Here is a 23,445-nt window from a genome sequence, read left to right as displayed (position 1 = left end):
TTGACATGTTGGGAAGGTTAACTGTAACCACAAAATTGTACGTTTTCTTCAAAAGAGAAAGTTGTCATTTGTCGGTATGCAGTCTCGTGAAGAGATATTCCAAGTATAACATTTTTTACGTCTAAGAGACTTATTAAAGGGGCAGGCCCTCTGTGTTTATTTCCCGCTATTTAACCCAGTCGAGGTTATTCACTCATTAGAGTACTGAGTAAAGTAACTCAGGTGTTAATAGGTCTCAGCCGACTTAATTTGCTGCCCGTGCATCTTGTCAATATTTTGTCAAAGTGTTGTTTTAGCTACTCTCATTGTATTACTGTCATACAGTTGCTTTGATAATCAGCTTTTGAATTCACTCTGAATCAATTAATCAGTGATCATTGTCAGTGTAAATTGGGTGTTTGATCTTTTATATTGTCGTATATGGATATAATTAGCTGCAAGTAATAAACTTGTGAACCTATTACCACGTTTTCATTATTACTTATTCTTGTTCAATGACACCTTGGAGCAAAGCTCCGTGACTCTCAGATTCAGATCTACTTAAAGTTCTGAAGTTTGTTATACCTAACAATTAGATCATTATCCCATCATTGCCACGTTTTCTTTTAACTGGTTTTATTAGTCCATTTGTCCATTCGGGTGGAAAATATCCAGTTGTAAGAATGGCATTAGACCCTAATTCCAATCCACTTACATCATCAAAGTGGAATTAAGGTGTCAGGTCAATGTATCAATAAATAAGTTATTGTGTCAACATACCAAGAAGATGTATCAAATTTTAAGAGGTATAACTGCATTCAAAACCCAATATACCCCAAAAGATATTTTTAGATCAAGTTCTTCAACTCAATTACCAATAGCACCCGTACGCTCGATTTCATCAAAAACTGAAAAGTCCAATGAGGGAATTACTTCTGTGTTTGAAACATTTCAAAACTATTCTTCAGCATCACCATTCCCAAGACATTCGTTTTTATAAGTAGATGACTTAATGCGTATCGAAAATTAACTTATATTATATTTTCTGAGTTGTTACAGTTCCAGTGCTTCCTTTTTGATCTGTTACACACATTCATTTGACCTGCAACACTTGACCTGCTGTATATGACGATTGTGTACTAATTGCAACAGTTTATGATATTCCATCAGTTAACCACATTGCGACCATCTTCCCGAGGCAAGGGAGTTAACTGACTATAAAAGTCCAGTTAACACTTTTGAAGTCAGTTAACTCTCTTGCCTAGGGAAGATGCATTGCGACAGGTTGTCATATCATGACAGGTTAGATACTGGTGACAGTTCATGTGAAGCTACACGTTTGAAACAAATAATGATCGGTTAATGACGCATGCACAAGCACCATCTTGTCATGAATCTACTAACCCCTTACTCTGAAATGTTATACATTGTGGTGCGCAGTGTAAACTAAACATAATTTACCCAGCAATCAATTTAACGTGAAATTACTGTCAAAAGAAACCATAGGCACAGAGTGCAAACAAACATCTGTCCCTGACTTTTTTTAAAAATATAGTCAAACTTTGTGTAATTACCATTACCAAGTGAAAATCATTCAGCCGTTGTCAATCCTCCACATTATGCCTGTATATTTGTTTCGCTATTTATTGCTCATTTCATGTGAACTACATGTCAATTAGTCATCGTATACACATGCTGCAATCATAGTTTATCATGTCTGCAATCGTATCTATATACTACTCAAAGTTTGTTAGGGATCAAGAAGACAGGTTTCTCCTGATTGCAGAAAGAGTCATCATTTCGTGACTGCCATCAAACTCAGAAATGACCTGCGAACGCCAAGAGCGGTAACGTCTCTACTCATGATCAGACAGCGCGCAGTCTTCTTCGTGAGGCTGGTTTCCGGTCACGGGGGGGCATGCATTCGCGCCCCCAAACCTATTCACAGGCAGGCACGATTGAGTTAGGCTAAAAATCACGTCAATTGGACAGGAAAGTGCTCCAGTACTTTTCACTGAGGAATCGAGATACTGTCTAGACTTCACATATCGTCGTGCCCGAGTGTGGCGTAGACAAGGAGAAAGTTTTCAGGATTCCAACATAGCCGAACATGACTGCTATGGCGGGGGCTCAAACATGATTTCAGTAGACCTCAAAGAACAGATCCCCAGCGGACCACGATGACAGGTGTGCGTTACAGGGATAACATTATGTATGTGTACGTAAGATCTATTCTGTCGCAGTCGGACCGGACGTTATCCTCATGGGCGATCACGAACGACCTCATCGTGCCAGGATCATTGATGACTTAGAGCAGGCGACCATTGTCCGCATGCATTTGCCAGCCCGGCACCAGACCTCAACCCTATCGAACGATAGCATGTGGATCTAAATCTGGATCTATCACGACGCACTGCCATTCCGTCATCTCTACAGGAATTCGGGTATGCTCTTACTGAAGAGTGTTGCAATATTCCTTTTGGCAACCATCCAGACCGATTATGACCGATAATTGGTCACATGTTGTTTGTTTTCATTGTGTGGCACATGACAACAGACTTTTGTTCATTACACATGTCTGCACACAATATTGCCTTTGGCTATTTCAACAGATGCCGACGATTGTGACGTGTTAAAGTGATGATCCTTAGCAAAGTTGAGTTGTATATAACACTCAGTCTGTTACTTAGGTGAAAAATACCATATATTATCCATTTTAATATATTAAAATAGTTAAAATATTAATATTACATTATGTTTAATGCAGTCATTATGTATGAGTAATACATCAGTTATAAGTGAGATGCTCCAACAGTACTTTGGTTGTATGAAAATATCAGTTGTCTTGTTTTATCAAATATTGAGCACAAAGACAAACAGCGATTGTTGTTACTGATAACTTTTAGACCACATAAAGTGTATATTATCTGAATGATACTTTTCCATCAACTTGCTTAATTTAGCATCTAAATTTAAGACGATTACACCAATGACAATCTTTCAATTTTTATACATATCCTTCAATATTAAGAATATTTTATATCGTTATAGGTGACATTTTAAGAGGAACATTTATGTTACACAAAGACTTCTGTCTATGCCACAGAAGATACATCAGGGGGGAATAAAATAAACAGTATTTTTCCATATCAGTAAAGTTACTGCAGTTATCTAAAAGTTCAATAAATCTGTTAAAGAGACATGTTTCTTCGTGTGTATATAAAAGACAGTGGAGCAAATGATGGCTTACAATAGAGACAGGTTTCATAATGTGTCTCAGTGGGATATCCAAATCCGCAACGGCTGCGAATATCCGTGGGATGGCACTTTTTATCCGGAATAATTCTTGAATAGTGCAAACCTCATATTGCAGCTGCTAATATTGATTTAGACTTCATATCTCCATACAAACTTGGCAATTAGTCAGGCATGAAGTAGAGCTTTCTCTCACTAAGTTTAAAAAATATGACACAAATCAAATAATATATCAACAGGAATATATACAATTACGAACAAAAATCAATTCATCGTTCAATCTTCACAGATGGAGCCAAGGATGGTGGCAATGTTTCAAGTGTCACTGTCGTTGGATCGAAAATCATATCTTCCAGGATACCTGATAATAGTTCTGTTTTCACTGCCGAAGCCAAGGCTATCCACATTGCCTTGGAATACATTCAGCGCCAATCTAAAAATAAGCAGTTCATTATATGTTCTCTGATTCTCTTTCCTGTCTTCAAGCACTTAAAAATATATCGTTAAATCATTCATTAATACTTGATATTTTAGAATTATACAATGATCTCTCTTCTGGCCTTTCGACACTGTCTTTTGTTGGTTACCGAGTCATGTCGGTATTGTGGGTAACACCAGGGCTAATGCTGCTAAAGCAGCTCCTGATAGGTCGATCTCCCCACTTCTGATACCTCACTGATTTTAAACCGTCCATCAAAGTGTATATCAGACAGTTAATGCAAACAAAGTGGAAAACCCAAGTGGGTATAAACAAACTTCATGAAATTAAACAAACTTTAGGAAATAGAAATAATGGATACATTTTGAATAAATGCTATGTGTTAGTATAATATTATCATCAACTGAGATTATAGATGGTGGTGGCACTCGGGGGGTTAAAGCAATGTAAAACTATTGTCATAAATCATAGTACATAAATCCATTATCAATCAAAGAATATAATATTAACTAGTGTTTTAGACATTATGTTGTGTCTTTATAATATTTGCTAGCATAACGTGCAGCCACTGGTGTCCAAAGTGATGGCATAAATCCTGCTGGGGAATCATGCAGGAAGCAAAAGTAATGTAAGTCCCCATGATTCCAAGTGAGGTGGTCTAACTTTGGTTGCTGGTGGTTTACTGTCCTTTGTTTACAGGAATTTGGAAATTATAATCTTGTTCTCATCGCGATATGGCTGCAATATTGCCGATGCGATATAAAATTGTAACTCACTCACTATCAAAGAAAAGCGACGAGGAATGCTGACTGCTGCAGTTCTACTACTTAACGACAATGCCCATTTCTCACACCTCTAGACTTGCAAAGGTTGCTGTATGATATGACAATGTAGGTTCACAGAGTTTCTTCACCCTCAAAACACGCAAGATTTGGCACCAAGTGTTTTCCACCTGTTTCCCAAACTGAAAGAACGCCATCGTAGAGGGAGGGGAGGGGTTTTGTTTTTGGTTTTGTTTTGAGGTTTTTTGTTTGGGTTTTTTGGTCTTTTATTTTTTTTGGGGGGGGGGGGTGATCGGCGTTCACTCCTTTGGATTCAGACGCGTTTTCACATCGGCGCACTGGTATGTTGTATGTTCTTTCCAAGCGTCGCTTATTCCGAAAGAGAAACTTACCTCAACGATGACCTCAAAGCTGTCGTGAATGTGCTTTTTCAGGGTGGCTTCAGAAAACTTCTTCACTTCACGATCGATATGAGAAGTATATTGAAAATCAGGGAGATTATGTTGATAAATAGAACTAAAAACACTTTCACAATTGCTGGTTTTGTTTGTTACGCTTAGAATTATTGAGCAGCCATCGTATGTGTTCAGAAACTTTGGAGGTCATTCCATAATTTATGCTTCTTTACATTCCGAATAAACATGACAACAACTCTCATTCATTTCTATTGTCAACCATGCTCAATGTAAAACAATTCTTTGTTCGGCATATAGTTGGATATTTCTCTTCAGACAAATCTTTATCAGTAAAGGTTATATTATGTAGATTTGTGAAACCGACATTATCAATAGTTTCTCTCCTTGATTTTGGCCAGTATTGGAAGTGCCTGTAATCAAGTGTGTGTGTGCGTGTGTGTGTGCGTGCGTGCGTGCGTGCGTGCGTGCGTGCGTGCGTGCGTGCGTGCATGCGTGTGTGTTGTTTTAGGCCGCACTCAGCAATAGTTCAGCTATATGACGGTGGTCTGTAAATAATGGAGTCTGAATCAGACAATCCAGTGATTGACATCATTGCATTGATCCACGCAATTGGGATACGATGACATGCATCAACCAAGTCTGCGAGCCTGACCACCCTATCCCATCAGTTGCCTCTTACGACAAGCATAGTCGCCTTTTACGGCAAGCATGGGTTGCTGAAAACCTATTCTAACCTGGATCTTCCCGGGTCAGTTTCTTATGAGATATGACGTGTTTCTGAAATAGTGATAACACCATAAAGGTTGAAATGTAATGTCTTCCATATCTGATTGTATTGTATTTTTTAACAATAGTTTTCCAATGGATGGGTTTAGTTGTCTGATTGAGTGCCCCGATGACCATCAGCCATGCGCAAAATAATCGATTACTTATTAACGTTTAAATATGATCTGCAACGTATTTAGAACTTTATCTGGCCCGTTTATCAAACATGAAAGGAAGTGAACATGTGTGGCATGTTTGATAAACGGACCATCTTACGATCTTACATACAGCTTCGTTAAATGGCGTGTACGGTGACATCGAATGGGATCTGTTCACTCGTTTCGTACTGCTGGAAAAATAAACAAGCACGAAATACATATGTACATTTGAGATGAAGGGAAAAAAGAATAAATTGTCAGTACTTATCCTGCTTTCTGTGATTTTTAGTCAATGCATCAAATAATATCTAATTAACACCTCTCTCTCTCTCTCTCTCTCTCTCTCTCTCTCTCGCGCAAACTTAAAGGTATTTGTTTTTCTACTTTTCGTATATACCTGTTCTGATTGAGCATTGCAGCGTAACACTTTCAAAACCTTCTTGGGCAGACACGGACAGAGTTCGTCTAGAATAGATCGGCTGTACTGGCTAGATACAGAAGCTTCTGGAGCAAACCGCCCTAGAAAAAAGAATCGACACAACTTCACCGACGCATCCTGTCAACGGCACTATAACGTCAAACTTCAAACTTGTCGTAATCTTACTGTAGAATTGGAGGCAAAGTGTGGTGAAAGGTTAGGTGAAACGGGGCTCAAGATTATTGCACAGTATAGGTAAGAGCAGCTCCTTTGTGTGTGAGAGAGAGTATGTGTGTGTGTTTGTGACACACAGAGAGAGAGAGAGTGTGTGTGTGTGTGTGTGTGTGTGTGTGTGTGTGTGCTAGTCCTCACTCATGCCGGTTTTACACAGCTCACCGACTCAGACACGTTATGCTCCAAACCGAATAGTCCTTGTTTTATACCCTCTCTGATAGGTAACAATAAGTACATAAGTCAGTATTTGAGATCATCATTACGGCGCAGGATTATGTCGATGTACACCATGTTATTTCATCTGAAACTTTTGCAATTTATTCATATGTGCGGAATCGTTATGAAATCACTACGTACATGTTGCATTTGAGTGAGTGGGTTGGGTTTAACGCCGCTTTGAACAATGTTCAAGTTATATCACGGCGTGTCAGTTTGATGGGGGAAGAAAGCCCGAAGTGATGCAGGTCTCAGACATTTACCACTTTGGTGAAACCCACGAGCACGAGTATGATGCTGATAAACCTAGAAACATAATCGGGGTGAACCGGAATTAGAGAAACCCACGATCGTAGGTTGTTGCTTTCCTGTTGAGTGTTATCATAAAAAACTCCAAATCGAACGAAATGCCTTTCGTTCGTAGAGAATGTAATTCAAGAGCTAAGAAATGTTGCTGATCTGAATCCAGAAACGACGTTTCTTTATGACATCACAAATAAAAATTTAAAGTTATGTCTCGTAGCATTACTTCCTATGACGTCAGATATAATGAACGCTTTTGTCTTACACAAACTCATATTCCCCATAGTTAGTTATTTTTTACTTAGTGGCATTGTTGGAAATCGTTTACAGAAATTTTGTTTGAAGTAATAATAGTCTCAAGTAGAATACCAAGGGTTCCATTAAATTTTGTAGATGTATTTCGCAAAATGTCATTAGCCCGTCAGATAACATTTTACCAGCATTGTTTGCCAAATGCAAAGGAAATGCATCGGTAGAGGATACGGTACGGATGTATGGTCAAAACACGTTTGTGAATACATAAGAATGGCAGTAGGCCATTGACAAATACAGAATTATGGTAGAAAAATGTGTACGAAACATACATACGTGATGCAAGACTCGCCATTAGTCCGACGACGACAGTGACAAACATTCCCGTGGCGCAGTAGTTTAGGTATGACACATCATAAACTGATAAGTAGCCCCTGAAAATAGACAAAGTCAAATACCTGACGGTCAAACACTGAAAGGAGTCCCGTGTTTATCGATACACAATGATATCGATAACACGAGCAATTAAAGAAACTTGGCATGTAGCTCAAAATATCCGTTATTATCTTTTACGAAACATGACTCATAACAGCAGGCCTTCTACTACCGAAACCTAAAGCCACATACTTTGCTGCTACTTCTTCAGCAGCATGGCCATCGCCGTTGGTGAAGTTGTGAGCAGTGTGTAGTCCTGTATTATTGTGACCAGTTACGTTCCAGTTGCATCCGTTGACGAACGTACTGGACACAGGGGTCGATACACCGTTAAGGTACGCACCCATACTTATCCATAACATGAATGTAAAGGAAGTGATATATCCAACAGTCGCTCCCTAAAACAAAGCAGAGCATTTCGTTCAGGAAAACATTCCAGAAAAAGCAACTTTTCAAATATCAATTATGATATTCTTTATACCACACAACAAATTAATTGTGCTTTCCTTTATGTTAAGGAAATCCCAACAAACTGAATGATTTATTTTAATATTTACTCAAAATATGGGTGACTTTCTTATTATCATACGATATGACGACTAAATAATGTTTATATGATACTATATGTATTTTTTGTAATGACAAATAATTATAGGTGATGGCTTACCAATGATACATATGTTGACGTTTTTACTATCTTCTCTAGAATGACATGTGACTAAATAACGTTGTGTGTAATGTGTGATTTTATCATGAGAAATAAGTATCGAATGGCTTACCAATGGTACATATCCCCTAAACTGACCGTAGGCTTATGACCTATAGTGGCTCGCTTTCCGGATATTGTGTTTGTATGTAGTCCATCAAGCCACATGGGTCAGGTCTGATAACGTGCCAAATGATCATATAAATAAAAGTGATTTGGGTCCCTTCGGTACATGGTGGCGAATGGGCTGCTCCTAGACTGTTTGGATTTTTTAAAACATATTTTTACATCACTTCCTAGTTTCTGAAAGCATTTCAGAATTAAGTTTTTGAATGGCATTTCAAAGTGGAACACATCAGAGAGAGAATTTATTGATGTCAACTTTTTCATTATGAGGAACACAATGTTTCGGAGTATATGCTTACTTCTTCATTACGCGAATAACTGCTAGGATGCAGAGTACAAACTGGACCAAAAAACTGCAATTTCCGAACAGGTCATCAAGAAACAAGGCCATACAATCATGAGGGAAACTATCAAAATCATGTCCATCAAAAACCAACAACTGTCGTCAAAGAGGCCACTGACATTCAGAAATACGAGCCAGCCTTGAACCGTGACCAGGGAACATATCTGTTGCATCTGTAGCATTATTTCCCTAACTACCCCCCCCCCCCCCCCCCCCCCCCCTCCACACACCTTTTCTGTACTATTTAATCCAGCTGGCTTCCATTTGTCAATAGCTACAATGTAATCACCAATCAGCGCTAATTAACTAATTAATTTCCACCTTTGTAATCTTATTACGTTTGTTGTTTTTGCATGTACATATAGATGCTTTCTGCATCCTTGTAAAGCAGTCATTCACCAAGAAGGGGTAACATCATATACTTCGAAATGTTGTGTTCCTCATAATAATGAGTCTGACATTAATAAATTCTCTCTCTCTCATTAACGATTTGTTGATCGGGTTGTCCTCCGTTCATGTGCTGTTTTTTATGTACATTAACTGAATGGTTTTTATGATACACAAACACATTTCCGTATATGGATAAATACTTGCAAAGAGAACACAGTGTATTAATTGTTGTCAGTCAATCTTACAAAGATGGTGTGACTATTGGGACCATCTTCACTATAGTGTTCATTGATCAGAAATGTAAATGATCAACAGTATTTTTCCATTTTAATGTAATTAAGTATATCGATACTGCCGATCGTGTATTATGGCATCAAAGTTAACTATTGATATTTCAAGGTGTCATCGGTGTATTGCCATCGATCTAGCGATTTATCTTTACAATTGTCAATCATCTGTTTATATGTTACAAGTCAGGCATATACTTACAACAGAATTTGCGCAGGGGCAGAACATCCCAAGGACAAAGAGGCCTAACAGTGGACCGTCTATGGTGCTCATGACTGTGTAGCACATCTGAAGAACATATTTTTACTCTACATTTAGAATAGAGGCAGGAAATATCTTCACATTTAAATTCACGCATAAATTTATGATTTTGTATTCGTTTTTGCAAATACGATCCAACAGTAAAGTACAGTTATTAAAGGAGAACTTATATATGTTGTATAACCTGTGTCTTTTCTTATTTTTGTGTTCTGAATAGCTACCTGTATCTTATCTTACCTGGAAAATGTTCCCCAAAAATGAAACTGCGTAGGCCAAAGCCATGCTCAACGTTCCACACAGAACCACTGCAATAAATCGCACCACATCAATTGTCCTGCTGTAGGTTCAGTAAGAAAGTTGACCAGTAGTTTATTAAATTTGGGGGGAAATTCATGTTACACAGTGTTAGGCGTAGGCGTTGTGTGGAACCAAGGAACGGGGACATCATGGTCACAGGCCATGAATCATACTCCCGAAGTCATGGAGACAATGAATCCTGCAGGTCTGAACGACCCACACTGACGTCCCAGAGTGCTATTTGTCTGTATTCAACATTACACTCACAGGCAAAGAATCATACCCCCGAAGTCTGAAAGACCTACACTGTCTTTCCAGAGTGCTACTTGTCTGTAATCAACATTATACTCACAGGCCAAGAATCATAACCCCGAGGTCTGGGATACACTGTCTTTCCAGAGTGCTACTTGTCTGTATTCAACATTATACTCACAGCCCAAGAACCATACCCCCAAGGTCTGAGATACCCACATTAACGTCCCAGAGTGCTATTTGTCTGTATTCAACATTATACTCACAGGCCAAGAATCATACCCCCGAAGTCTGAGAGACCTACACTCAGTCTGTCTTTCCAGAGTGGTACTTGTCTGTATTCAACATTATACTCACAGGCCAAGAATCATACCCCCGAAGTCTGAGAGACCTACACTGTCTTTCCAGAGTGCTACTTGTCTGTATTCAACATTATACTCACAGCCCAAGAATCATACCCCCGAAGTCTGAGAGACCCACACTGGCTTCCTAGAGTGCTACTTGTGTGTATTCAAGATTATACTCACCAAGACATTTGGAGACGACTGTGGCCCGGAAGTCGGTGAAGGTGGTGCAGCAGTAGGGCCGGATGTAGTCCTCCAGCATGACTACAGCAAGGGCGTTCAGACCCGACGACAGCGTGCTATGAAGTATGGGGAACACTGCTTAAGATAGCTGTCACAGATACGACCTCATCCAAAAGGTTATAAATAATGCACAGGACATTTAATAAATAATATTTAAAGAAACAAATCATTTCTCAGTGATCAAATGACTTGAAAACGGAACACCAATGATGAAAACTAAGAATAACAATGTGGGATATGATTCTGGCACGTCACTTTGCACAGCGAATTTCGTCGCTTCAGTTGACTGAGGCACCTGAGCCCTCTGTTATAACTGGCACTTTACACCACTTCAGTCTAAAAAGGTGAACGTTCATTCATTATCGGTGCCTATTTCGCAGGGACAGTACCTTAAGCTCCCGCTGAAGATACATGCCACAATGATACCAGGCAGGATGGGCGTGGTTGCGAATATGTCCATCGCAAACAGCGAAAGCAGCTGAAAATGAAAATGCAAATAAAACATTTGCATTGTAAAAAAGATAATTGCAGAATAACACGATGTAAGTGTTTTAGTGTTTTATTATCATATACGCAACATTTAAGTAGCCAAGAACAGAGTTATCAATATTTGATAATGTCTGTATATTTGGCTGCGGAACATCAACAACTGATTGGGCTACGGGGTGTACCTAACCGCTGTAAAAAGTGAATGAGAAAGTACGGTGTTCTGACCCTGTATACTTTGTTTGAGCTGTTTTGTGCGTTTGCTTTTTTTTTTTTTGACGCCGCACTCAGCAGTATTCCAACTACACGACGGCTTGTAATCAATCGCCAATCCTCTGACAGACAACATAAACATCGATCAACGTATTTGGGACATGCAATCAACCAATTCAAGTCACCTAGCCTGGCCACACGATCATTATAGTTACCTCTAGGTTGCTGGAAACCTTAGACGTTCCCGGAACCCCTTTGCATGAACGTTTATTGTAAGATTTCCCAAATAAACGACACGTGATTTGGGGGTATTTTAGTTCAAATCAAATACATATGAACATCACAGTATTGACAACACCTGTATCAGCGACAGGTAGATATTTTGGCATCAACCAATGACTTTTGTTGATTGTTGGTTGATATCTCACCTCATCAGAACCAGATACGAGGTCATTGAACTGCAATGGGTCACAGTCCTTGTAGAATGCATGTATGAGCACCCCTATCAGTGTGCACAAAGTCACAATGACGACAATGCCAACAGAACTCAACCATAGGGCTCTGCAATACAAAGAATACTTGAACATGTTTAATCCCATAACGTTTGAGGGTAGTTTGTCAACGTTTTCAAATATGTACCGATTTCATTAAACCCTGTCCTAATGATTTTAAGCACCAATACATTCAATATTTAAGGCGACCAATATAATTCAATGCTGTCATATCTTGCCTATTTTTAATCCTATCTGTATGGAAACTTTATGATTGAGAACTGTTTGTGACGTTTGTGTATCTACACAAGGTACAACGAAATATTCAGAATTTGTGGACCCGAGATTTGTTTACCCAGATTATTAATCTTGAAACATTACCGTCTATATTGACGGCATTTCTGTATACGCACACACAATGATGGGTAACACTTTGTGCTCGAAAACCTATCTCATGCAGTTGTTACGTATGCGGCTAAAAAAAGAAAACGTACTCCGTTCTCAACAAAGTGATCTTTCGATATGAGTTTTTTACGTAGTTATGCAGTGAAGTTCATCGTTAACATGGTAGACAGAAATGTATTTTATTTTCATTATGTTATTAATTGACAATGAAAGAAACAAGACGCCCATAGGACCATTATCGCTTACCTGGATATTTAAGTAATCATGACAAAATATACATTTGTATTGTACATGTATGTAATACTGCAAATATTTCGTAATTTTAACTCTGTCAGCATTTAAAATGGAAGGGGTGGCAAATCTGACAGCATGAAAGTGTACTACTCCAGAGACAAGTGTATCATCAAGATCTGAACCGTTTCCATGTTATGATCAAGGATCTAAGTTTCCAGAGGCAAGGCTGGACCCCAGGGCGAATCCTATTGCATAAATGTATTATTTTCTTCATAACAAACAAATGTATACAATTTATCTGTTTTTAATAGGGTGGGATAATATCGGTTTGCATGTTATGGTCAAGGTTCTAACTCCTTTGGGAGTGCCGGGCAGATAAACAGAAGGACCAGTCCTGGTAGCATGGATGTATTGTCTAATGAAGAATAGCATGGGTATGATTTGTATCAAGTGTGGTAATGCTGCTTAAAATATAAATTCTACATTTCACTTGGATAGTTATTATAAGATAAGTCTCTACGGTTTGGGGATGGGGGATAGCATTTGTGTCAGGGGCGTAGTTGTGGAGACTTCAGGCAAGGGGGGTACAGCGAGTCCGGGGGAGGGAGGGAAGCAAAGTTCCCCCAAGGGAAATATTTTTCGAGGATTTAAAACACCGTCAGAATTACGTAGATCTATGGTAACTTCAACATACATCTTATTGACAAATTGTATTATTGTGATATTTATGTGTGAGGTAGTTGCCTAATCTGCATCTACGGCACTTGTATTCCTCTCTTTATGCCTAGAAAGTGAAGAAATGCTTATGGGGTGGGGATCTCAACCTTTTCAAAGTTATGACCTGAAGCTAGGGACGATATAAGTAGAATGGGGCCGTATACCTCGGTAGCATATGTGTAGTTGTCCTGTTATACTAAGCAATTGCATGTATACATGTATAGGGTAATAGGGTGAGGATCTCAACTGTTTCCATGTTTTCACCCAAGAACCTATTCCCTAGGGGTGTGGCAAGACCCCAGGCCTTATTATGATATCATGATTGTGTTTGTCGCTTTATGCCCATCAGTATATATCGTTATGGGGTGGGGATCTCAACTGTTTCAAAGTTATTACCCAAGGGCTAAGTTCCCAGGGGTGGAGCAAGAGCCCTCGGGCCATCCTCGTAGCATATATGCATTCCTCTCATTATACTCAGCAATTGTAAATATGGTTATACGTTGGGGATCTTAACTGTGTCCACTTGGTTGTGTCAACCGCACCATTTGTACAATTTTGAATCCTCACCACAGGAGAATGCTTCCAAGAAAATATGGTTCATATCTATCACTTAGTTCCAGAGAAGTCGCTTAAAGCAATATAGCCAAATTACCCCTTATTTGACCCCGCCCCTCAGCCCCTTGGGGGTCAGTCCTTCTATTTGTAAAATTTTGTATCCCCACTACCGGAGAATGGTTCCAACCATATATGGTCGATATCTATCCTTAGTTTCAGAGAAGAAGTCGTTTACCCCTATATGGCCCCGGCCCTGTGGGGTCAGCGCTACCATTTGTACATTTGTTCTTTCCCCACGACCTAGGGATGCTTCCAGTCAAATTTCGTTAAATTCCAATCAGTGTTTCACAAGAAGAAGTTCGTTCGAAAAAAATTGTTGACGTACGGACGACGGACGACGGACGACGGACGCCACGGTATGGCATAAGCTCACGTTGGACCTTCGGACCCGGTGAGCTTATAGTATAAGTGCGGCGTTTTACGTGTACAGCATTCCAACGTGGAACGTCATACGTACGTTTTCGCCTTCCTGAGGGTAGGGCAGGACATGAGTCTCTGTGTCACTATTTGATTGACCCCGAACTTGGACACCCACGTGATTCCTCCACCCATAACCACAGACCATACCGAATGCCGCACCCCTGGGCTAGGGTTGAAACTAAAATCAGATGAATACAATTGTGCAGTTTTACTTATTTTGATATAGTCCTTCAGATGAAAGCTAATACGCATATATTTTATCATTTTTGCGAGATCCTCAGTCTCCGCTTACTGTCTTAGAGTCAATCTACTTACCAGGAGAAGACTACCGTTTTTAGAGAAGAGAAAGCATACAGGTTGTCCTAAAGACTCGTGGATAATATTGTCGTGTGAACTAGTGCATAGGTGAAACTGAAGGCGATGCCGTTTTTTGTTGATTAGTGAACAAAGTTGTGTTAATATGTTAAAGTCACGACAGAGATGTGGTAATATGTTGATGTATGGACAAATTTGTGGTGTGTAAATTTATGGACAAAGCTGTGGTAGTATGTTGATGTATAGACAAAGCTGTGGGCGTGTGTTGATGAATGGTTAAAGCTATGGTAGTGTGTTGATAGTATGTTCATGTATGGATACTGTGTTGATGAATGGACAAAACTGTGGTAGTGTTTTGATGTATGGCCAAAGATATGGTAGTATGTTGATGCATGGACACTGCTTTTGTAGTGTGTTGGTGAATGGCCAAAGCTGTGGTAGTATGTTGATGAATGGACAAAGCTGAGGTAGTATGTTGATGTATGGACAAAGCTGTGGTAGCATGTTGATGTATGGACAAAGTTGTGGTAGTATGTTGATGTATTGACAAAACTGTGGTAGTATGTTGATGTTTGGACAAAACTGTGGTAGTATGTTGATGTATGGACAAAGCTGTGGTAGTATGTTGATGTAGTGACACTGATGTGGTAAAATGTTGCTATATGGACAACGCTGTTGCAGTATGTTCATTTATTGACAACCATTTGGTAGTGTGTTGATTTATTGCCAACTACATTGTATGTGGCAGTATGTTGATTTATGGACAGATATGTTGTAGTAATTTGATTTATTGACAAATCTGTGGTAGTATATTGATGTATGTGATATGGTGTTGATTTATGGCTAGAGTAATGGTTGTCTCTTGATTTATTGAAATATCTGTGATAGTTTGTAGATATATGGACAAAGCTGTGTTAGTAGGTAAATGTATGGACACAGTTGTAGGTGCATGTTGATGTATGGACAAATATGTGGAAGTAGGTTGATGTATGAATACGACCGTATTGCTATGCTGGTGCATGGGCAAATCTGTGATAGTCTGTTGATGTGAACACGACTGTGGTGACATGCTGGGGTATGGATAAGTCTGTGATAGTATGTTGATGTGAACACGACTGTGGTGACATGCTGGGGTATGGATAAGTCTGTGATAGTATGTTGATGTGAACACGACTGTGGTGACTTGCTGGGGTATGGATAAGTCTGTGATAGTATGTTGATGTGAACACGACTGTGGTGACATGCTGGGGTATGGATAAGTCTGTGATAGTATGTTGATGTGAACAAGACTGTGGTGACATGCTGGGGTATGGATAAGTCTGTGATAGTATGTTGATGTGAACACGACTGTGGTGACATGCTGGGGTATGGATAAGTCTGTGATAGTATGTTGATGTGAACACGACTGTGGTGACATGCTGGGGTATGGACACACCTTTGGTGATATGCTGGTGTATGGACACACCTTTGGTGGTATGCTGGTGTATGGATAAATATGTGGGAGTATGTTCATGTATGAACACAACTGTGGCAATATGTTGAGGAATTTAGTTGTACATTTAGGTCCATGTAGACATAGGTTTGTGTCAAAGACTCACTCAAAGAATCGCAGGCGCCCCCTCTCCTTCGCAATTTCCCAGGCCCTAGAGAAGCCTCCCACCGCCAGGGATCCCTGAACTAGCAGAGAAACGAGCCCAACTACTATGATGATTGTCTGTAGACTGTCAGTCCACAAAACTGTCTTCATGCCTCCCTAAAGATACAAGCACATTTTATAATGCATTATTGGGTAACATAAGGCGATATGGAGGAAATATTATACATTTTCGGTTAAATGTGAACACATGTGAAATAGACATCATAGATGATATATTAGTGATATTGTTGCCACGTTACAGGTTTGGGCACATGCAGGAAACTTACCATATACCATATATAATTTTCAAGTTAGTACAAACTGAAATAGTGTTTCCATGTATCCATCCATCCACTCATTTATCCACCGATTCATGTATTACAAATATTCCCACCAGAGCTGTGTATAAGGTCACTATGATCCCAATAGTGGTGACAGACAGCCATAGGTCCAGCCCAGTCACTGAAGCAAGTATAGAAGATTTCATTTACATTTAATGAATTGTAAATCAGCTCAGCAAAGCCGTAAAAAAGCAAAAGGAATATGGCATATCTGGCGACCCTTACTTAATATTCAAAAAATACTGTCACAGTGTGAGGTATATGGCGAAAGCGAAGAAAAGAACACTTACATGTTTGATAGTTGTTTCTTAAACATTAACACTTTACTCTGTGATCATAACCCTTATCATACATCGAACCATTTGGATACGGAAGAGTTGCACAACTCAATTCCTGACTTTAATCATACTTTTAACTAAACAGTTCTTACAAGATATGTTAATGACACCGCCTTGAACACTACTTTAACATTGCCAGAGAACTACATGTATACAGGCTTTATATAAGTTTGAAATATTATTCACATTAAATTACTACAACATGTGGAATAATACTAGATATCTTTTGTTTATAATTGTAGTATATTACCTGAATAAAGCACCAGTGAAGGTGCAAAAAGGACAAACGCCATGTACATCAGCTGAAAATCAATTCACTTGCAATGTATGCAACGTTAAGACAAATACCCATACACTTAAGAGAAAATGGTGTTTCAAGGTCTGGTCAGAAATGTTAAAGTTAGATGACGACAGCCTGAATAACATTGAGTAGCTAGTGTATCTGTCAGGCAAATGAATGGTTGATTGCATGAACAAAGATCTAAGCAATCGGAGTATGATATATTAACTAGATGAAAAGTCTCTTTAAGGATTGCGCTCAACATAATCAAATACGTTTCATAATAATTTAATATATCTTCCAGCTCCAAATCCACATAAAACTATACAGCAATTCCCCACTTCTCTATACCCTGGTAGTGAACATGTGAACATGCCCCTACACACAAAAGGGAGTGCCATCCAAGGAGTATGTGTGTTCTATTTCGGGGTTTTATTGGCAAATCGAAATCTCAGAATCATGGGCTTCACAAAGTGATAAATGTCTTGCCATGTGTGTACGTTTACTGTTCAACGCCTTGTATATCTCAAAGCATATGCTCGGACGTAATTACAATAAAAGGTCATAGGCCATAATAAACAGTAAACTAGTCATAACGAACTCAAGCTAATATACCCACTTCGTTCATAAAAATAACTCCAATAACTGTTTTACCACTTGTACAGTCAAGCTAAGAGATGCCATTATCCGTAATCGCTTCCCAAATCTCAGTTCGAGGTACTGCAATTGGAAATAGAGGATTAGCACAAAAGACGACACTGCTTCAATATGTGAACATGGCATAAGGGGCCAACCATTTAAACATAAAAAAATATTTCTCCATGTTTTACTTCAAGTACATTATGTGAACATGTCACAAGGGGCCAAACATTTAAGCATAAAAAAAATATTTCTCCTGTTTTACTTCAAGTACATTATGTTAATCTTGGTTTATCAAACAGCTGCATCAAATTTTTGTGTCCTTTTTGTCGTCAATATTCTCGGAATTTAGTGTTAGTATGAGCCGCATATTCCATTGTACCCTTGTGACAAGCAAACGCTTTTTACCACGAGGCTTTCCCGCCACCCCTCACACAGGTTAAGGTCTATATGCCTTCTGGTTAATGAGAAAACTTCTCAGGAAGATTTGTCACAATTTATTGATCACATACATTGTATCTGTACTTTGTGATGCCATAAACACGTATGAACCCTATCATGGTGCAACATATCTTCATAAATTCGCACTTATGTTTTAGTTTTTTCAAAGATTTACTTTCGGACACGGGGGAAATATTATGGACGAGAAAATCCGTGACGTCGTGACGTCATACTTCCCAAACATTCCATTTGGAGTGACATCCCTTGGTTTTACAAATGGCGGCAATGGGAATGTCATTCAGTTGAAATAAAAGCAGCACTCAGTAAAGATAGCGTTGGGAAGAAATCAAGACCCGGGTGATGCTGAAAAAAACGTTCTGTGAACTTAGGATGTGTGTTTGAGTCATACTACGCTGCTGATGACCGCTTGTGGCGGCGCGGATGGATCCCCTGAAGTAATACACGACAGTGTGGAGCTTAGTGATTTCTTTTAGTAAGTCGAACATTCTCAGTTATAGCCTCGAATGGACGCTTCATTTCGACATATACATGATCTGTCCCGCTTCAAAGCCTACATCATTCATTGCCTGAATCGATGTCGCCCTCAGTTTCAATGATATTTTTAAACATTGAGGAATCCCCCTAAAGTAGTTCTGTATGTCTCCGCTCGATTGACAACGTAATTACGTGACATACTGACGCTCATCGGGAAATGAACGACAGTCAGCTTGGTAGTGTTCAACAAGGCGAGGTCACCAGCTACTGTCAATATTAAGTTACAATAACCAACGGCAAATATATACTTCCTACTAGAAGCCATATAACCATTCAAAGCGCTGCTCTCCTTCACTGTCATAAGCTTGTCAAAAAGGCGCCATCTTTTTCCCAAAGTGGTAACGTTATCCAAGGCCTTTACAGCCACGTGCATTGGGGCGATTTTTTATTTATTTTAGGCATTCGGACTTGGAAGTTTCTTGAAGTTTAAGTTGTGTTTATTTAAGGGATTGTGGTTGAGGAGCGGTGTAAATAACTAACATGCGCTCACCGGTGTTAGCAGCGTGTCCAAAACCTGAACCATGTTCATTTAGGACTGATTACTAAACTTCCTTCATCTTTCCTTAATCTGTGTAATAAAGACATCAAAATACTTTTTTTAATTTAGACATTTAATTTGCTGAAGTTATGTGCATCACATTCGAGATTTCTTCCCACACCCCCAGGTTGCAGTTATTTGTGCGATGGTGGTTCCATGTACACAAACAGCAAGGTAAAGGCAGGAGAGGTTTATTGTATTGGAGATTCGAGATGCACAACGAAACTGTCAGCGACTTACCGACGCAAGATGGAGCAAACCATGCATGTCAGTTTATGAGCAGTGTTACCTATACACCACGACTGCTGTTATTGTACGTGTGAGGGTGAGCAGTGTTTTTGCTCGTAATTATAACAATATTTAACAGGTTACGAACTACAACGACTCTTGTCATACACTGTAGCGCTCAATTACATATTTGGATCTTCGTTGTGGATGTCAGTGCTGTCGCCCATGTGCAGTGAATCTGATATGACAATAAACTCCAAAATGTCGCGATAACATACTTAATGTAAGTACTTTTTAGGCTAGTTGGGAGACGTCAGTTCGAGGAAGCACCACTCCAAATACACAAAACGTACAATGATACGAGACATCGGTAGCGTGATATCCAGGGATATTTATAGTTTTCTAATATCGCAATTTATAAATATTCGAACCTTACTGATTCTTTTTCATGCAGCACTTAAAGCTAAGGGTGTTGTCTGTTCGAGAAATGTTACACGGTAAAGCGATCGTACCTATTCAACATAACGGTTTTCCGCCAATTTAACGGCTAAGCAGCCCAAATCTTTTGGGACATCGCAACAGTATCCATGGCAGGCGTGGCTTCGTGACGCCCGTCGGACCTATGAATTTCTTTGGACCCAGATATATTCTGTAGAACATCCCTCGGACATTCTAAATGTGTCCATGAAACTGGTTAATAACCAATGACGGTTGATAAGAATAGCATCGTACCTCATAGACGCTGGTTACCCCAAGTCTGTATAGACAGGGCAGAAAGAGATGTGCCGCTCCAGCCAGGGCCAATACCATGCCGAGAGCAAGCCACCAGAACATCGTGTCGTAGATGTAGACTTCGGCAGGCATCCCAAGCAACGTCAACGCTGACAAAAAGGACACCGTCACCGACAAAGCTACAGGGATAGTGCCCATCTGACGGTTTCCAACCAGAAATTCTGATGGGCTGTTTTTCTTCCTGTCCTTGATCGCATGGTAGAGGCCAATACCGGTTGGGATGGCAAGCGTGACTCCAAACACAACATAGTCCTGCCAGTGGAGGGTGTTCTTTGTTCCGCTGTTGATGCTGTAGTGCTCCTCCATTGCCGTCCTCTGCCAATGGAACACGATTGTTCATTTAAATATTTAATTCATCACGTAATTCTGGTCCAATAACAAACACCATCCCGTTTACACTATGTCGTTCGACTACAGCAACACATAAAATACAAACCAACACGAATGTGTTCTGAAATACGTATTGAAGCAAAGACATCGAGCTGTAAATAATATCCTGTATTTCTACTAATTTAAAAAAGAGTTTGATCCAAACACAAATCGAATAACCCAAAAGTACTCAATGAGGTTTCGAGGGGTCGTATTAGGCGACTTAGTGTCGGTTTTCAAAATACACCTACTATTCAACGAAGCGTTTGATTTGTACACTACGAGCAAACAGACTGTCATATAGAACTTGAACAACATAATGACAAACATATATGCATGTGTTCATGCATTATAAATTATGTAAAAAACTCTACATAATTAGGTGAGCTTGTGCATATTCCGTCGAATGAAAAAATCATATTTTGTTTATATCATGTGAATTTGTTGTTAGTTTGTTTTCATGAAATTTACGAATATCAAATTTCACAAAAAGATTAAAAATCTTATTCTCGGGCGCCGTAAGGTGTATAAAGCTTGTATTTTATGTGAATGATAATGGCTACAAGTAGAGTCAATTTTCTGCAAGCATCATGATCGACAGTCACATGTCATGGACGATGTCATTAATATATCTTTCTTCTTTTTCGCACAATGTATCACATTAAATATCCTTTAAACTAAACAAAGATAGTTGTTGCCATATGACAGGAGAAGTGATGTACAATCATCAAAATTGGTAAATTAAACAAATATATATAACTTATAATTCAAAGATGATAAAACAACTTCTGTTTCACATTATAGCCAAGAGAGTAAAATAGAAAACACATATAGTAAACTCTCCCACAAGCTGGATTGCCACCACATATCAACTCATTATCATCCTATATTGAGGAGTAATGGCAAAAAAGTAGGCTTTCACGTATGCTTGAATTAGAAACCAAACTCTCCTTCGAAAAGGAACATTAGTAGAACTGATCTTATTTCAAGAACATATATTGACTGTTGGAAAACACTAGACTCGGTAGGTAGATAGACTCAATACAATATCATGTGAGACGACTCTTACCTTTCCTGGCGTTGATTGTGAGGAATGAAATGTGCAGCCTGGTGGAAACAAACTAAAAATTAACAGTTCCCTACAATTATTTTGGCCTCTGCCGCTGTTTCACTGATTTTGTTTTACTTTCGTTTTGGCTAGTTGCAGTAATTTCTGCATAATTGTGTTCACATATTTTGTGAAGGGAAGGGTGAGCAGGTGTGATGTGTGAAGATATTATGGTTTGCATTGTCTTACGTGAGTATAGATTCATTATCAGTCGGGGAGTATTTCATTATTGAATACACATACATCTGGACATCCTCATCTTGATACTGAGCTCTCATACGGATTCTATTCATCCGTTATGTCAGTAATCGAACGAAACCTAACTGCCTAACAAGCGTCATTTCGCTGCATTTTCCCAAAAGAGATTAGAAACTGCTCGGTGAAGTGAATACGGTCCCTGTTGGCCTAGATTTGTATTTACTGAATAAACACTTTAACCAATGTTAACTAACTACGATACGCTATACGATCATCGGTTCGCGAGCAATACCCGTGCCACGCTTTATTGTATTATTCTGTAACAAATATGCATATGTTGCCTTTTTAAAGCACGTTGTTTAGTTCAGTGCCCAACTGTTAATCAACTGTCTTACACCTGCTGAGAAATAAGTCCTGATCACAATATACTTATTGCTTCTCTACACTGTAAAAAATTGTTTAAAATGTAAACACAAACATGACATGTTTCGAACTAAACGTTGCTTGGTGTGTGTTTAAATCCAAAACTGAATACACATTTTTTGTGTTCTAATTCAACACTTCAAGACATGAAATGAGCTATCCCCTCACAACATAAACACCAGCTAAACACACCATTACCATGATCTAAACATGTTTGGAATCTAAACACGTTTAAACATGTTTAGAATCAAAACATGTTTAAAGTTGAAACATGTCTAAACTTAAACATGTTAAAATTTCAAACATGTTTGAAAATTGAAACACATTTAAACATGTTTAAATAAAGTGCATATCATTAGGAAAACAGTCAAATGTGGATAGGATTAATATTATATATTGAATTCGAATTATGATGAGCTTATCAGAATCACAGGCACTTGCGTAACACTACCATCTGTGGCAACAAGTAGTAGGTTGTAACGTGAAGGAATACAAGTGAGGTTCGTGTTCCCCAAAGGTTTAAACAATAGTGAGTTACTAAATGTGTTGTTGGCGTAAAACTAACAGTATTTCATACATGACACGGAAGCTGACAATGAAAGTATCTGATTACTGCAATGGTCCCTTAACTTTCAGTTTGGCAATCCCCCGTTCAAGGTTATACCACATATATGCATATCGTATGGAAATGAAGAGATTAACTTACCTCAGTAGCGACCAAGGTCAGCTGATGTGAGCTAAACAGGGTGTACATATGATTC

The 23,445-nt window shown here is 39.0% G+C and overlaps 1 protein-coding gene across 1 annotated transcript; it reads right to left on the bottom strand.

Moving 5' to 3' along the window:
• Window positions 1-5,600: 5,600 nt before the first annotated feature.
• LOC124140056 (sodium-coupled monocarboxylate transporter 2-like) lies at window positions 5,601-14,615 on the bottom strand. Its single transcript, XM_048384302.1, has 9 exons — window positions 14,521-14,615; window positions 12,030-12,162; window positions 11,292-11,380; window positions 10,843-10,958; window positions 10,004-10,071; window positions 7,845-8,050; window positions 7,554-7,651; window positions 6,192-6,313; window positions 5,601-5,648 (listed from the first exon to the last, which is right to left on the bottom strand). Exons 1-9 carry the CDS (start codon window positions 14,613-14,615, stop codon window positions 5,601-5,603), a joined length of 975 nt encoding a protein of 324 aa, XP_048240259.1.
• Window positions 14,616-23,445: the final 8,830 nt, after the last annotated feature.

The sequence above is a fragment of the Haliotis rufescens genome, unplaced genomic scaffold (assembly GCF_023055435.1).
Source record: "Haliotis rufescens isolate VD_foot unplaced genomic scaffold, xgHalRufe1.0.p SCAF_5, whole genome shotgun sequence".
Lineage (NCBI taxonomy): Eukaryota > Metazoa > Mollusca > Gastropoda > Lepetellida > Haliotidae > Haliotis > Haliotis rufescens.
The sequence above is the reverse complement of the archived record's forward strand: the minus strand, read 5'-3'. Positions and strand labels throughout refer to the sequence as shown.

Coding starts and splice junctions, on each gene's coding strand:
- LOC124140056 (XM_048384302.1), bottom strand. CDS start 14,615: ATGGGTGGAGGAATCACGTGGGTGTCCAAGTTCGGGGTCAATCAAATA. Junction 12,163..14,520: donor ACCCTCAGGAAGGCGAAAAC/GTACGTATGACG, acceptor TTTGTATTGCAG/AGCCCTATGGTTGAGTTCTG. Junction 6,314..7,553: donor AATGGCGAGTCTTGCATCAC/GTATGTATGTTT, acceptor TCTTTTTTCTAG/GGCGGTTTGCTCCAGAAGCT.